Source organism: Aotus nancymaae, unplaced genomic scaffold (assembly GCF_030222135.1).
Source record: "Aotus nancymaae isolate 86718 unplaced genomic scaffold, 86718_ANA_hifiasm-v0.15.2.pri h1tg000067l, whole genome shotgun sequence".
Lineage (NCBI taxonomy): Eukaryota > Metazoa > Chordata > Mammalia > Primates > Aotidae > Aotus > Aotus nancymaae.
Window position 1 is genome coordinate 32,398,501 of NW_026988482.1, and position 16,379 is coordinate 32,414,879.

At 40.1% G+C, this 16,379-nt stretch overlaps 1 protein-coding gene across 39 annotated transcripts in view; it reads left to right on the forward strand.

Moving 5' to 3' along the window:
• The window catches only part of SLMAP (sarcolemma associated protein), a 181,898-nt gene that overhangs the window by 120,485 nt on the left and 45,034 nt on the right, over positions 1 to 16,379 (forward strand). For 23 of the 39 annotated variants that reach the window (XM_064367241.1, XM_012462777.3, XM_064367249.1 and 20 more), the window contains one exon: positions 1,970 to 2,032. The exons of the other annotated variants lie outside the window; for them this stretch is intronic. In XM_064367241.1, coding sequence (XP_064223311.1) covers positions 1,970 to 2,032 — 63 coding nt within the window. The remainder of the gene's footprint in view (positions 1 to 1,969; positions 2,033 to 16,379) is intronic. 39 annotated transcript variants of the gene reach the window in all.

Genomic DNA, 16,379 nt, shown 5'->3' on the forward strand with positions numbered 1-16,379 from the left:
GCAATGGGTTTTGGCTTTTTATCCAATTAGAATGTATATAACTTTAATACTGGCATTTGATGCTAGCTGGCTGTTTTGCCCAATAGTTAGTGTAAATTTTTCGTTGTGTTAATGTTCTTTTCTTTTTGATATATTTTTGGAAAGGCTGATATTGGTTGTTCCTTTATATGTATAGTGCTTCTTTCAGAAGCTCTTGTAGAGCAGGCCTGGTGGTGGTGAACTCTCTAAGTACTTGTTTGTTCCCAAAAGATTTAATTGTTCCTTCACTCATAAAGCTTAGTTTGGCTGGATAGGAAATTCTGGGTTGAAAGTTCTTTTCTTTAAGGATGTTAAATATTGGTCCCCACTCTTTTCTGGCTTGTAGGGTTTCTGCTGAGAGATCTGCTGTAAGTCTGATAGGTTTCCCTTTATGGGTAACCTGACCTTTCTCTCTGGCTGCCCTTAGTATTTTCTCCTTCATTTCAACCCTAATAAATCTGGTGATTATGTGCCTTGGGGTTGGTCTTCTTGAAGAATATCTTTGTGGTGTTCTCTGTATTACCTGGAGTTGAATATTACCCTGCCTTGCCAGGTTGGGAAAATTTTCCTGAATGATATCCTGAAGAGTATTTTCCAACTTGGATTCATTCTCTTCATCACATTCAGGTACACCTGTCAAACGTAAATTAGGTCTTTTCACATAGCCCCATATTTCCTGGAGACTTTGCTCATTCCTTTTCATCCTTTTTTCTCCAATCTTGTCTTCTCGTTTCATTTCACTGAGCTGGTTCTCGACTTCTGATGTCCTTTCTTCTGCTTGATCAATTCGACCGTTTAAACTTGTGCATGCTTCGCGAAGTTCTCGTGTTGTGTTTTTCAGCTCCATCAATTCACTTATATTCCTCTCTAAATTGTCCATTCTCGTTAACATTTCGTCAAACCTTTTTTCGAGGTTCTTAGTTTTTTTGCATTGGTTTAGAGCAAGTTCTTTTAATTCACAGAAGTTTCTTATCACCCACGTTTTGAAGCCTGCTTCTGTTATTGGAACACACTCGTAATCTATTAACCGTTGTTCCGTTACTGATGAGGAATTGCGATCCCCTGTAGAGGGAGAGGCATTCTGATTTTGAGTATTCTCTGCCTTTTTACGCTGATTTCTTCCCTTCATTATATATTTATCTGTCTGTTGTCTTTGTAATTACCGACTTTCTAACTAGGTCTCTGAGCAGACGTCCAACTTGTTGATTCCCTGCGCGGAAATCTGAGCAGTCCACTGCGCCGGCCAAAATAGCGGTGTTAAGATTGATGGTGCTTTTCTGCCCGGGAATCTCCGGACTCTGCACCAAAAACTGGCGCGCTAAGGCACCAGCAAAACCGCCGCGCCGGCCACAAGAGTCGCCCTGGCGACATGTGGGGCTCCTCTGCTGGGAATCTCCTGGTCCGTGAGCAACTAATATTCGTCTGAAAGTGTGGCGTCCTCTCGTTCTCTGCGCTTTCACTGGGAGCTAGGAGCCCAAGCTGCTAGTGATCAGCCGTCTTGGATCTCTCTCCCCATGATATTCTTAAAGTATTTACCTTTTGCCTCTTAACCGTGAATAGCTTTGAAGAGGGAGTGTTATAGAACAGTCACTTGAAAATTAATTTAATAATGACAAATAAAATTAAATTATTTAAGGGTATTTTTTGAACTCTAATGGACAAAAGGTGGAAGAACCATTAAAGTGGAACCATTTTAAAGCAGTATATATGTGTGATTTTCTTGAGCTCTTTGATTAAAAACTGCACCTTTAAAAGCTAACCATTCAGTGTACAAATTAATAATTTTAAGTCATTTGACTCCAAAATATGTCTGCTTTTAGTAACAAAATATATTGAGCCTTTATTAGTCTAGTAGTACCCATGTTTATACATATCAGTTTTCCTACCTTTGCTGTTGGTTTTCAAAGACAGCAACAAACGATATCCTTAAAGGTGTTTCTTTCTTTATTAGAGCACTTGCTTTCAAAGAGTGGCGGGGACTGCACTTTTATTCATCAATTCATAGAATGCCAGAGTGAGTACAGAGTATTTTTCACATTGATTTTGATGAAGTTAGGGGCTGAAACTGAAAAGTGAGAGGTAAAATGAGGATTTCAATGTGTTTGTTATAGCAGAAGTACTTAAAAGACCATCTTCAGACAGCAGCAAACCTTTTCATACTGTTTCTGTTTCTCTCTTTTGAGAAAAATATTTCTGTTGGATTTGCCTTCACAGAGCTGAGCATTTCATATTAGCCACCATAAAAAAGGGAGAAACTTTCAAGCTTGTTAATTTTCAGATTCCTTAATAAATTTCTTAAGAGTAAATGAAGCCACAAAAATAATTATTTAGTTTGGGCGTTCCATTCTGAAGATGGCCCTCCGAGTAGCAGGAGCTTTCTCGAGAGGTAGTAGCATTAGATTGTCCTACAATCTAACCTCAACTACAAACTCTTGGGAAGTTTTACAAGGCTATCATTAAGAATATTTTGAAGAGGCCACGTGTGGTGGCTCAAGCCTGTAATCCCAGCAGTTTGGGAGGCCAAGCCAGGTGGATAACTGGAGGTCAGGAGTTTGAGACCAGCCTGGCCAACATGGTGAAACCCGTTTTTACTAAAAATACAAAAATTAGCCAGGCATGGTGGCGCATGCCTATAATCCCAGCTGCATGGGAGGCTGAGGTGGGAGAATCACTTGAACCTAGTAGGCAGAGATTGCAGTGAGCTGAGATCACACACTGCACTCCAGTCTGGGCAACAGAGCAAGACTCTGTCTCAAAATAACTAACTAACTAACTAAAATATTTTAAAGATAGAGTGGCTTGGCTGGGCACAGTGGTTCACGCCTGTAATCCTAGCACTTTGGGAGGCCAAGGCAGGTGGATCACCTGAGGTCAGGAGTTTGAGACCAGCCTGGCCAACATGGTCAAACCCCATCTCTACCAAAAATATAAAAATTCGCCGGGCATGGTGGCAGGCGGCTGTAATCCCAGCTACTTGGGAGGCTGAGGTAGGAGAATTGCTTGAACTCAGGAGGCAGAGGTTGCAGCAAGCTGAGATCGCATCACTGCACTCCAGCCTGGGGTGACAACAGCAAGACTATGTGTCAAAAAAAAAAAAAAAGGCCGGCTGTGGTGGCGGTTGCTCATGCCTGTAATCCCAGCACTTTGGGAACCTGAGGTGGGTGGATCACCTGAGGTCAGGTCAGGAGTTCAAGACCAGCCTGACCAACATGATGAAACCCCATCTCTACTGAAAATACAAACAATTAGCTGGGCATGGTGGTGGGTACCCGTAATCCCAGCTACTCAGGAGGCTGACGCAGGAGAATCACTTGAACTCGGGAGGCAGAGGTTGCAGTGAGCCAAGATTGCGCCATTGCACTCCAGACTGGGCAACAAGAGTGAAACTCCATCTCAAAAAAAAAAAAAAAATGATAGATTGGCTTTTGAAGTGATTTAGACCTCTGCTGAATTCTGAAGAAAGATATAATGAATTCCTTTTTACTTGAAAGTCACAAAAGCTGCTTAAATCTATAACAATTGTGAGGTTATCATATTCTCTTGGTTTTGTTAAGTAAAGGTCGTCTTTTGTAGTAAAGATTTGTTAATAATGTCTGTGCTTTTTCCTATCAAGCAAACACTTTCCCAGGCATTCTTCTCATTCTGCTCTCCCTTTATTTGAAATGTGGGTCCCAAGTTTTTATGCTTATAATTTCATTTTGTAGATATTCATGCATATGTGCTCCCTGCTACCGTGCCCCACTACCTCAGGATCACTTGGGGATTGTAAGGGTCATACCTCCTAATTACAACAGACTCAAATTCAACACATCAAATGTTATATTCCTTAGAGATCCTTCAAGGAAACTGAGAATTTCATTTCATGGTTTTTGCTGAGCTTCTGTTTTTGCAGTTTTTGATACTACAGTATTAAGTATAAGTTTAATATTTTGAGACAGTTTATTTAATGTGTCATATTCCTTTGTCCTTTTAAAACAATATTTATAAAGCAAAGATTAATACATCTTTTTGTTACTTTCTAATTACTAAATCTCATTGTTATGGGAAATTGGCACAGGGATCTGGGGCAAAATAATTGGTGTCCACTGATAATCAACTAAAAGAATATATAATCTAAAATGCAAATCTTTAGGCCAGGTGCTGTGGCTCACACTGTAATCCAACACTTTGATGGGCCCAGGCAGGAGGATCCCTTGAAGCCAGGAGATTGAGACGAGCTTGGGCAAAATAGTGAGACCCCGTCCCTACAAAAAAAACTTTAAAAAATTATCCAGGAGGGGCCGAGTGCTGTGGCTTATGCCTGTAATCCCAGCACTTGAGGAGGCTGAGGCGGGCTGATCACTTGAGTCAGGAGTTTAAGACCAACATGGAGAAACCCCGTCTCTACTAAAAATACAGAAAATTAGCTAGGCGTGGTGATGCACGTCTGTCCTCCCAGCTACTCAGGAGGCTGAGGCAGGAGAATCACTTGAACCCGGGAGATGGAGGTTGCAGTGAGCCAAGATTGCACCACTGCACTCCAGCCTGGGCGACACAGTGAGACTCCGTCTCAACAACAACAACAAAATTATCTAGGAGTGATGGCACATGTATGTAGCCCTAGCTACTCAAACAGCTGAGGTGGGAGTACCCCTTGAGCCCAGGAGCTCACTGCTGCAGTGAGCTATGGTCATGCTACTGCACTCTAGCCTAGGCGAAGAGCAAGTCCCTGTCTCTAAAAAAGTAAAATACAAATCTTGGCCAGGAGCTGTGGCGCGTGCCTGTAATCCCAGCACTTTGGGAGGCTAAGGTGGGTGGATCACAAGGTCAAGAGATCAAGACCATCCCGGCCAACATGGTGAAAGCTTGTCTCTACTAAAAATACAAAAATTAGCTGGGGGTGGTGGCACGTGTCTGTAACCCAGCTACTTGGTAGGCTGAGGCAGGAGAATCGCTTGAACCCAGGAGGTGGAAGTTGCAGTGAGCCAAGATTGTGCCACTGCACTTCAGCCTGGTGACAGAGCAAGTCTCCATCTCAAAAAAGAAAAAAAAAATACACATCTTTAGAAGGAAGATTTTAATTTTGAATGTCTAAGATTTATATTTTGAATCCTAAGAAATGAGAGCACATAATTATCAAAAGAATGTTTACTTGGTTATAATTTGCAAAAATCCTTGTTTTATTTTGTTATTATTACTGGCTAACTTAAAACTTTTTGCCAGTAGTCCCAGCTACTCAGGAGGCTGAGGTGGGAAGATTACTCAAGCCTAAGGCATAGTGAGACTCTATCTCTTTGTTAAAAAAAAAAAAAAAAAAAGAGCTGGGCGAGGTGGCTCACCTCTATAATCCCAGCAGTTTGGGAGGCCAAGTCAGGTGGATCACTTGAGGACAGGAGTTCAAGGTGAGCCTAGCCAACATGGTGAAACCCCATCTCTACTAAAAATACAAAATACAACATCCCAGCACTTTGGAAAGCCCAGGCAGGTGGATCACAAGGTAAGGAGATGGAGACCATCCTGGCCAAAATGATGAAACACCATTCTTACTAAAATACAAAAAATTAGCCGGGCATGGTGGTGCGTGCCTGTAGTCCCAGCTGTTTGGGAGGCTGAGGCAGGGAAATAGCTTGAACCCGGGTGGCGGAGGTTGTGGTGAGCCAAGATCATGCCACTGCATTCCAGCTGGGCTACAGAACAAGACTCTGTCTCAAAAAAACAAAACAAAACAAAAAAACAAAATTAGGCTGGGCGTGATGGCTTACGCTTGTAATCCCAGCACTTTGGGAGGCTGAGGCGGGTGGATCACGAGGTCAGGAGTTCAAGACCATCCTGGCCAAGATGGTAAAACCCTGCCTCTACTAAAAATACAAAAAATTATCCGGGCATGGTGGCAGGCACCTGTAATCCCAGCTACTTGGGAGGCTGAGGCAGGAGAATTGCTTGAACCTGGGAGGCAGAGGTGGCAGCGAGCTGAGATGGCACCACTGCACTCCAGCCTGGGCAACAGAGTGAGACTCTGTCTCAAAAACAAAAAAAAAGGTGTGATACTATTTAGACAGATTAAGATGAAGGTGAGAGAGGCCAGGCATGGTCACTCATGCCTGTAATCCCAGCACTTTGGGAGGCCAAGGCAGGGAGATTGCTTGAGTTCAAGACCAGCCTGGGCAACAGAGAGAGACACTATCTTAAAAAAAAAAATTAGCTGGGCATGGTGGTAGGCGCCTGTAGTCCCAGCTACTCGGGAGGCTGAGGCAGGAGAATCACTTAAACCTAGAAGATAGAAGTTGCAGTGAGCCAAGATCATGCCATTGCACTCCAGCCTGGGCAACAAGAGTGAAACTCTGTCTCAATTCAAAACAAAACAAAAAAAAAGAAAGAAAACTTTTTTACTTTTTAATGTCTATTTTATTATTGAACATTTCACTTAAAATAGTATAAAATACTTAGCTGTGTTTATAACGCAGAATAAAGTTTGCTTTAAATATGTAAAAGCTGTTTTAAGATTTTTGTTGCATCATAGTTATGGAGGAAAATGGACCAAATAAACATGCAGAAATAGCATAGAATTTATACAAATTACACCAAATCCCTTCAATGGGAATGTTAGACAGCTAATAAAATGATGTTTATGAGGACTATGTAATAGCATGGGAAAATACTAAACAGGTAGTACATACATAAAAGAAAAAAATCAAAATATAAAATTCCATTTTTGTCCACCCTTTGGTGGACCAAAGAACAGCGAAAAAGCCAGGTGTAGTGGCTCATGCCTGTAATCTCAGCACTTTGGGAGGCCAAGGTGGGAGGATTGCTTGAGCCCAGGAGTTTGCAACCAGCCTGGGCAACATAGTGACACTCCATCTCTACAAAAAAATTTGTTGTCCATGGTGATGACACGCCTGTGTCCCAGCTGCTCGGGAGTCTGAAGCAGGAGGATTGCTTGAATTCATGAGGTCAAGGCAGCAATAAACCATGATCATACCATCGCACCTCAGCCTGGGCTACAGACCAAGAACCTGTCTCAAAACAATAACAACAACAACAATGGAAAATAAGTATTCCCAGACATCTGAATCCTTTGGGTCCTTGAATGCAAACAGGGAAAGTTTAGACTTTTAAGTTCTAGTAGCTAAGGAGAGGCCTGCTATTGGAATCTGTTTGGTTCTGAGTTTCAGGTAGCAAGTAGTAAGCATTTGGTTATTGGTGATTCCAGAGGTATTTCAGAATTTTCCAAATCTGTTTGTTTCCTTAAATTTGGGTAACCAGAATTGGGAAAAAGTGAAGGTTGCCTCTGGTTTGACTTGTTGTCAGAAGGGACATTTTGTCATTTTATGATATGCTGTCGTAAAAATTGTTGTGTTTTTATTCTTAATATTATAAGCAAGACAAATTCAGCAAATATCTTAAGTAAACTTACACTCAAGCACTTTTAAAGCAATTTTGGATTACATATTAACAAGCACACAAGGTTTTTTGCCATTATTTTCATCGATAGGTACCTTGAACTGATTTATAATTTTGAATATAAAGTATATATTTGTGTACAGTGCCACTTCATGTTTCATGTCTTTTAAAAAGCAAATGTTAAATACCTAGCTTCCATTATTTATTAGTGCTTTTATAGTGTAATTCACCATGTGTTTTAAAAATTAGAAAGCAGGGCCAGGTGTGGTGGCTCACACCTGTAATCCCAGCACTTTGGGAGACCGAGGCAGGCCGATCACAAGGTCAGGAGATCAAGACCAGCTGGGCCAGCATGGTGAAACCATGTCTCTACTAAAAATTAAAAAAAATTTGCTGGACCTAGTGGCACATGCCTGTAGTCCCAGCTACTCGGGAGGCTGAGGCAGGAAAATTACTTGAACCCAGGAGGCAGAGATTGCAGTGAGCTGAGATTGCACCACTGCACTACAGCCTAGGTGAAAGTGCAAGACTCTATCTCAAAAAAAAAAAAAAAAAAAAAAAAATTAGAAAGCAGATAGTTTATTTCAATAGGGTTTTTCAAGTCTGTCTTTAATATAATGGCAGATTTTTTAGTTTGTGTGTATGAATCTATAAGAGAACAATTTGGTTGTTGGCTCTCTCCATTTACAAGTTGTAGAAAATAAGTGAATTGGAACATATTTCAATTTGTTTTCCTTTTATGGTAAAACAGACTTTTTAAAGAAAAAATTCTCTTTTTGGAGAAAACCTTTAAATTCCAGACAGAAAAAATTGGACTTTGAACACAGATTTAAATAGTGTTGTGCATAATTTCAGAACTGTAAAGTAAATATTCTCTATTAAAAGATCTTTACTGCATGCAATCTGGAATTAGCAAGTCACTCTGGTAAAACTTGCTAAAAAAGCTTCAGCAATATTTTCCTCTTCAGGAATTCAGACATGAGCTTGGTTTAGGCAAAACTCCACATTCAGTGTTCTCTGCAAATTTTAATTTCTTAAAGTTTACCATATAAACTTAATGGATACATTGAGACTTTTTGTGTTCTGCTAAAGATGCTTTCTGAGTACAAATCATGTATCGGCAAATCTGTTTCATACATATCCGTGAACTCTGTCACTTGATTAACTTGTATGCTTAGTGGAAAGATGAAGGGTGAAAGGACATGGAGAACTGCCATCACTTGGTCATAGAGCAAGAGACAGCGTTCTCTGGACTGCTGCCTACCCCTCTGATTTCTTTTGCTACTGTCTGTCCTCATGAGAAAAGAGGCATCACTGCTGAATGCCAGAGAAATTTTTCTCTGAGGTCTGCTTTGTAGAGACAAACTGCCCACTCCCCAAGGGCATTTCTCTTTTGATGATAGAGTTAGTCAGTGCCTTGTGTTCTTTCCTTGAACACCTGAGATCTGAGAATGTATTCTTAATCCATGTTTATTATGATTATGAGACTTAACTTTTTGTTATTATTAGTTTAATTTTCTTAATATTTCATGTCTTACTGTTTTTTTCCTGATTTCCAAAAAAAATCTCTCTCTCTGCCTCCCACCCCCATAACTAGGAAGAATTTTGGTCACTATCTGTATATGCTTTTCTCATTCCCTCTTTTCTCTTAGGGCTTTGCTCTCACATAGAAATTGCCTTATTTGGAGTAATGCATTGAATCGATGTTGCTCATGTGACTGCATATTTATTTTTCATCACTCTGTGAGGTCAGCCTCTCTGAACAATCTCAATATTCTGATTGCATATTCTACTTGAAACAGATTTTTATATTTTCGTTTTGTAAACTTTTATTTCTCTAAGCCAAAGCAGTTTATGGCAAATAATAGAAAACATTTGGCGTGTTTCCCTGCTCATAATAGGCTATGTCCCTGTAACAGGAAAACTCTGAGAGTAAGCTAGATGCTAATTTTATTTTTTTATTCTCAGAGTGGTTTGTCCAGTCTAGGCTGTATTGGAGAGTTGTTTGTTTGTACTCATCATTTCCCTAGTCAGTCCATTTTCTAACATATCTACCAGATTTTCTCCTAGTATAACTTCCCAGTTGACAGTCCTAAATGCGTGCCAGCAGTGTTTTTGTATGTATACTGTTGCTTCTTAAAAAACATCTGTTTCCATATTCTTGAAATTGGTCCCTTTCATTTTATTTTCAGTCTATCCTTGAATTCTAAATCCTTTTTCCCCATTTTTTCTTTTTTTTTTTTTTTTTTTTTTTTTAAACAGAGTTGTGCATGGTCGCCCTGGCTGGAGTGCAATGGCGCAATCTCGGCTCACTGCAACCTCTGCCTCCCGGGTTCAAGCAATTCTCCTGCCTCAGCCTCCCAAGTAGCTGGGATTACAGGTGCCCGCCACCATACCCGGCTAATTTTTTTGTTGTTGTTTGTTTTTGTTTTTTTAATAGAGACAGGGTTTCGCCATGTTGGCCAGGCTGGTCTCAAACTCAGGTGATCCACCCACCTTGGCCTCCCAAAATGCTGGGATTACAGGCGTGAGTCACTGTACCCGGTCTCCTCCTTCATAAGTTTTAGGACAAATAGCTTCTGGAACTGTTTGTATGAAAAGGCACACATCTTTTATAGCAAGAGTTACTTTAACTGCTTTAATTTTGCTGCAGTAATGAGTAACCTTATGAAAGTCTGTATTACTAAAATTGGGAACCTCATCAGAGCCTCTCCTGTGAGGTTCTGTGTCTCTATTTCTGCTTCATTAATTATTTTAGAAGGGAAATAATTTTCTGGTTTGAATGCCAATTGTAACAATTTGTGTCTTGATATTAATTCTAATCTCAGTTTTTTCGTCATATTTGCCCTTGGTGATCTTTCAGGTAACATTAGCTCATTTCTATTTATAATGTTTAGAATTCAATCAGAGGGATCTTGATATCAATTCTGGTTCACTCTCACTGGCAGTATGATACTGGGCAAATTGACCCTTTAAACCTTGATTTCCTTATTTATAAGGTGAGATGGTAGTATCTATCCTATAGAATTATGAAAATTAATTGAGATAGCATTTATTAAGTGCTGTAAGTAATACATGGCACACTGAAAGGTACATTAGTTAGCAGGCAGAAAACATGTTGGGGAGGTGTAGAAGCTGTACATAATTACCAGTATGCATTGCCATTTTAAAAATTTGGTGTCAAGCACATTATTTTGATGTCCTAGTCATAACATTTTCTTAATGAAACCCGATTTTGAGACTTAGAAATATTTTCCAGGTTGGCAGTTACAGCAGCAGATTGTCTCATTCTTTTATATTCACTCCTTCCTCTCTTCCAGTCAATTTGTCTCATATCCATAGGCCACTGACATCAGTATCAGATAGTCTGTGCCATTTGAGTTTATCTTCTGCTTTAGTGTTTCAATTAGTTGTAGCTGTCAAGTACGGAAAATGACTCTTTGGCTTTAAGGACTCAATCCAATCTTGGCACAGCTGTCTCAAACTTCTGGGCTCAAGTGATCCTCCTCATTTGGCCTTTCAAAGCATTGGGATTACAGGCGTGAGCCACCATGCTCAGCCTCCTTTGAACTTCTTTTGAAAGTATTGTTTGCATTGTTTCTCATTTTTTATTTTATGCCACATGGTAATATGGTTAGTACATAATTTATTTCTGTCAACCAAGAAGTAAATTTGGTTCTCTCTGTTCAGTCTTTGACAAGATTTGACAGTCTTCTGACTAAATTCTTAGATGATGGTACTTAACTGTCAAACATATTATACCACCAGTTCTACTCCTTGGTAGGTTCCCTGCAGAAATGCCTGAACATATATATCAGGTACAAATTCAAGAACGTTCATAGCAGCATTATTCACATTAGATCCAAACTAGAAACAGCCAAAAAGACCCTCAGTAGTTAAATGGCTAAATACACTGGGGCATATTGGGTGGAAAAAAAGTCTGACACAAAAGAATATATACTATATAGTGTTCCATTTATATAAAGTTCAAAACCACTAAAATTATGTTATTTGGTCAAGTATATTGGGTAGTATGACTATAAAGAAATATAAGAAATTAAATACCATAAAAGGATAGTTAGTTACCTTTATGGGAGATGAAGGGGTTTTTATTGGAGGTGAGAAAGTGGAGGGCTATAGGGATTGGTGGGATGGTTCTATTCCTGACTTGGGCTGTGGTCACATAGACATTTGCTTTATGAAAATGTATTAACTCTACCTTTGTGGGGTTTTTTGTTTTTTTGTTTTTGTTTTTGTTTTTCTGAGACGGAGGTTTATTCTTGTTGCCCAGACTGGAATGCAGTGAATCTGTCTAAGCTTACTGAAACCACTGCCTCCCGGGTTCAAGCAATTCTTCTGCCTCGGCCTCCTGAGTTTACAGGCATGCGCCACCATGCCCAGCTAATTTTGTATTTTTAGTAGAGACGGGGGTTTTTCTGTGTTAGTCAGGCTGCTCTTGAACTCCTGACCTCAGGTGATCAGCCCCCACTTGACCTCCCAAAGTTCTGGGATTACAGGTATGAGCCATCGTGCCTGACCTCTTTTTGTGTTTTATATTCCTTTTTATATATCATTTTTGAAAATAATAAATATCGTTTAAAAGTAGTAGAAAATGAATAATCACTTCTCTAGAGTATCCCTCAATAAAGAGAGTTACAAGGCCGCATGCAGTGGCTTATGCCTGTAATCCTAGAACTTTTGAGAGGCCAAGGTGGGAGGATCACTTGAGTCCAGGAGTTTGAGACCAGCCTGAGCAACATAGTGAGACCATGTCTCTACAAAAATAAAAATAAATTATCTGGGCATGGTGACACATGCCTATAGTTGTAGCTGCCTGAAGGCTGAGGTGGGAGGATCACTTGAGCCCTGGAGCGGGAGGCTGCAGTAAGCCATGATTGCAACACTGCACTCCAGTCTGGGTGACAGAGTGAGACCTTATCTCAAAAAGAAAAAACAGAGTTTTAAAAAAGAAAGAAAGACTTCTACTCTCTCTTTCAGTTATACCAAGTTAGATAGCTCTTTCAAGACCTGTAGTTATAATGACAGGAAAGTTCTCTCTTAAGTCTCTCAAGGGGTAAAGTGAGAGGCAGAGATCTCTGATCTCACCTTGATTGTATGTATTACACTAGTGACTCCCAAAGCATTGAGGTCTCTATACCAAGTTTGAGACTGAATGGTTATAGACTTTTTTAAAATATATTTTTTCTTTATTTACAGACCTCTGGTGATTCACAAAATTTGAAAATATAACTTAATTAAATTAATTAAATATGTATGTACCAGACATTATTTTAACTGTTGGGTTATTAGACGTAAGACAAAGAAAGCTTTACCTTCATGGTCTTTACATTCTCTTGAGGAGACAAATACTAATAAACTAAAAAAATGATATGTTAGGAAGTGATGAGTCCACTGAAGAAAACAAAGACTGTAAGGGGATAGGGAACGACAAAGGGAGTACGTGGCTGAACAGAGATGGAACTAAGCTGAGTAGTATGTGTGTCTGGAAAAAGTGTGTGAAATAAAAACCGTATGAAACCCCAAGACTGAGATTGGAGTTTTAAAAGAACTCAAACACCTTTTTAAAATAAAAGGCCAGGTAGTGAATATTTTAGGCTTTGCAGGCTGTAAGGTCTCTTGCAACTACTCAGTCCTGCCATTGTAGGAGAAAGTAGCCATGGAAAATATGCAAATGAATGGACCTGGCTGTGTTCCCATAAAACTTTATTTACTAAACAGACAGCAGGTTGGATTTGACCCCATGGTGGTATAGTTGGCTGACCCCTGGGGTAGATCACAAGGAACCTTGTAGGTCATGGTAGGAACTTCAGATTTTGTTCTAAGAGTGAGTTTTGAGCAATAAATTACAATCTTCTGATATGTGTTTATAATTTTTAAACAGGTAGGTATGTAGATCTTCAACATACTAAAGAAAGACTGGAATAGCTTTCGAAGTCTGTGTTTATACTATTTTATTATCTGCTATGTTCACGTAACAGGCATTTGCAAACAACAATTACGTATGTTTCGAAAGTGTGTTAGGAATTAAATTATTAATAAAATATTTCTCTACTTTCACCGGATTCTAAATTCCTATATTTCTCTCATTTATCTTGGTAATCCATTGTGAGTGCCTGGTGCATAGTAAATATTTGAAAGAATGAATATATTCCCTCAAGGAATTCATAGTAAGTTGGGCAAGGTAGACATAATGAGTAGTCACAATATACCTTATGAGAGATGTGAATGAGGGAATGGAAGCTTAGAGAGGAGAGATAACAAGCACATTTAGGAGGAAGGAAGAGAAGATAATTTCAGTTTTAGACATGGTAAGATTAAAATTTTAGACATGGCGAGATTTCTTTACCCAGAAAGTCCCTGTGGAATTTCTGGTTGAAGATGTTTGGAAAATAGTTGGACAATGGACAGTAGGGTTCTGGGGCCAAAGAATGCTAGACTTGACATCAACATTTAGAAATTACTCAAAGTAGTTAAAGCCACTAAAAAATGTTGTTGTTGTTGTTGTTGACAGAAATCTTGAAGACTAACACACATATATTTAGATTATAATCAGAGAAAGGGGAAGGCAATAAAAGCCTAAGAAGGAAGGAATGAGCAAGCACATAAAAGTCGGAGTGAGTGATATGCTAGAAGTTAAAGGAGTAGAGTTTCCAAAGGGAGGCAGTAAACTTGATTAAATATGGTGAATGGACCCATTCATAGTAAAATATTGTAAAAAGCCTAAGTTGGTCGGGCGCAGTGGCTCATGCCTTTAATCCCAGCACTTTGGGAGGCCGAAGCAGGCGGATCACCTGAGGTCAGAAGTTCAAGACCAGCCTGACCAACATGGAGAAACTCCGTCTCTACTAAAAATACAAAAATTAACTGGGTGTGGTGGCACATGCTTGTAATCCCAGCTACTCGGGAGACTGAGGCAGCAGAATCGCTTGAACCCAGGAGGCGGAGGTTGCGGTGAACTGAGATCGCGCCATTGCACTCCAGCCTGGGCAACAAGAGTGAAACTCCATGTCAAAATAAATAAATAAATAATAAAGCATAAGTCACAAGGACAAGAGAACGGAAGAGACGACTACAGCAGGTAATAAATGTCAACAAAATTTTAGAGGATGTGTAACATACAATTGAGTGGTAAGAGATTTGGGTCTCCACTTTTTCTTTTCTAAAGGCCTGCTATGGGGTAAAGGAAACCTCAGAAAACCGGGTTAAAACTGTGGCTAAGAGGCACTTAATACCTGTCAGGTAGGGCAGGAATGCATGGTTACTAAAAACAAGATTGAAAGTTTATATAAGGAATAGTTTGAACTTTCTTCTTCCTCCTCCTCCTCCTCCTGTTTCTCCTTCTCCCCTTCTTCCTTCTTCCTTTTTCCTTCTTCCTTCTTTCTTCTTTCTTCTTCTTCAACAGAGACTCTATTATCTGGACTGTAGTACAGTGGCATGATCTTGGCTCACTGCAGCCACAACCTCACAGTTACCGATCCTCCCACCTCAGTCTCCCAAGTAGTTGGTACTAAGGGCATGCACCATCACACCCAGTTAATTTTTGTATTTTTAGTAGAGACAGGGTTTTGCCATGCTGCCCAGGCTGGTCTCGAGCTCCTGGGTTTAAGCAATCTACCTGCCTCGGCTTCCCAAAGTGCTGGGATTACAGGTGTGATCCACCACACCAGGCTTATTTTTCATATTCTTGTCCACGCAGACAGACAAGTATCTCTTTCCTTGTTCAGAAAGACTGAAGGTTTGCTCTCTGGAGGCTGAAATGGAGAGTCTGTAGAGGGGTATTTCAGATATGTCTCAGGGTAGGTATGAGCATCTCACTGGGGGGAAAAGTGGGAGAGTTAAATGAAAGTCTGTATACTGAATCAGAATGCTGGTCAACATGCTTATACTTCCAAAAAGGCAGTTACAGGGTTCTACTCCAGAGAAACTGATCACATAAAAAGAAATACCTATTGATACTGATATTTAAACTGTCCCAAGGTGCTATTTAAAGCACTTTGCGAGGCCAAGGTGGGCAGATTGCTTGAGCTCAGGAGTTCAAGACCAGCCTGGACAACATGGCGATACCCTGTCTCTACAGAAAATACAAAAATCAGCCAGGCATGGTGGTGTGTACCTGTGGACACCACTACTTAGGAGGCTGAGGTGGGAGGATGGCTTGAGTCTGGGAGGTGGAGATTGCAGTGGGCGGAGATCACGTCACTGCACTCCAGCTTGGGTGATAGAGACGGACCTTGTCTCAAAAAAAATGAAAATAAAAAAATAGAAGTCTCCAAACAAACTGCCACTTTGTGGCCCAGTGGGTGTAATAAGCCCTGCACATGCATATAGGACTTTGTCAGCTTCTTGTTGCCTCATCCTTGAATATAAAGGGAAAGCCAAGATGAGACTTTTGAGGAAATTCTTTCTTAACAAAGATAGAGATCAAAACAAATTAAAACACAAACAAAAATGTGACTAGGGAAGAAATAGAAAAAAGATAAAAAGCAGAAACTTTTTTAAAAGTATAATTTTTTTTTTTTGAGACAGCGTCTTGCTCTGTCACCCAGACTGGAGTGCAGTGGTGGGATCTCGGCTCACTGCAACCTCCATCTTCTGAGTTCAAGCAATTCTCCTGCCTCAGCCGCCTCGGTAGCTGTTATTACGGTCACCTGCCACGCCACCTAGCTAATTTTTGTATTTTTTGTAGAGATGGTGTTTCACCATGTTGGCCAGGCTGGTCTCGAACTCCTGACCTCTGGTGATCCACCCACTTCGGCCTCCCAGAGTGCTAGGATTATAGGTGTGAGCCACTGTGTGCTGCTTAAAAGTATAATTTTTAAAGTTTCATGGATGAAACAAGATAAAGATGATATTTTTTTAAAGGAGCAGAGTACAAATAGAATTTTTGAAAACTAAAAATAACGATACCAGATTTTTAAGAACTATAGGAGGCTTGAGGAGAAAGTAGAGGAAATATC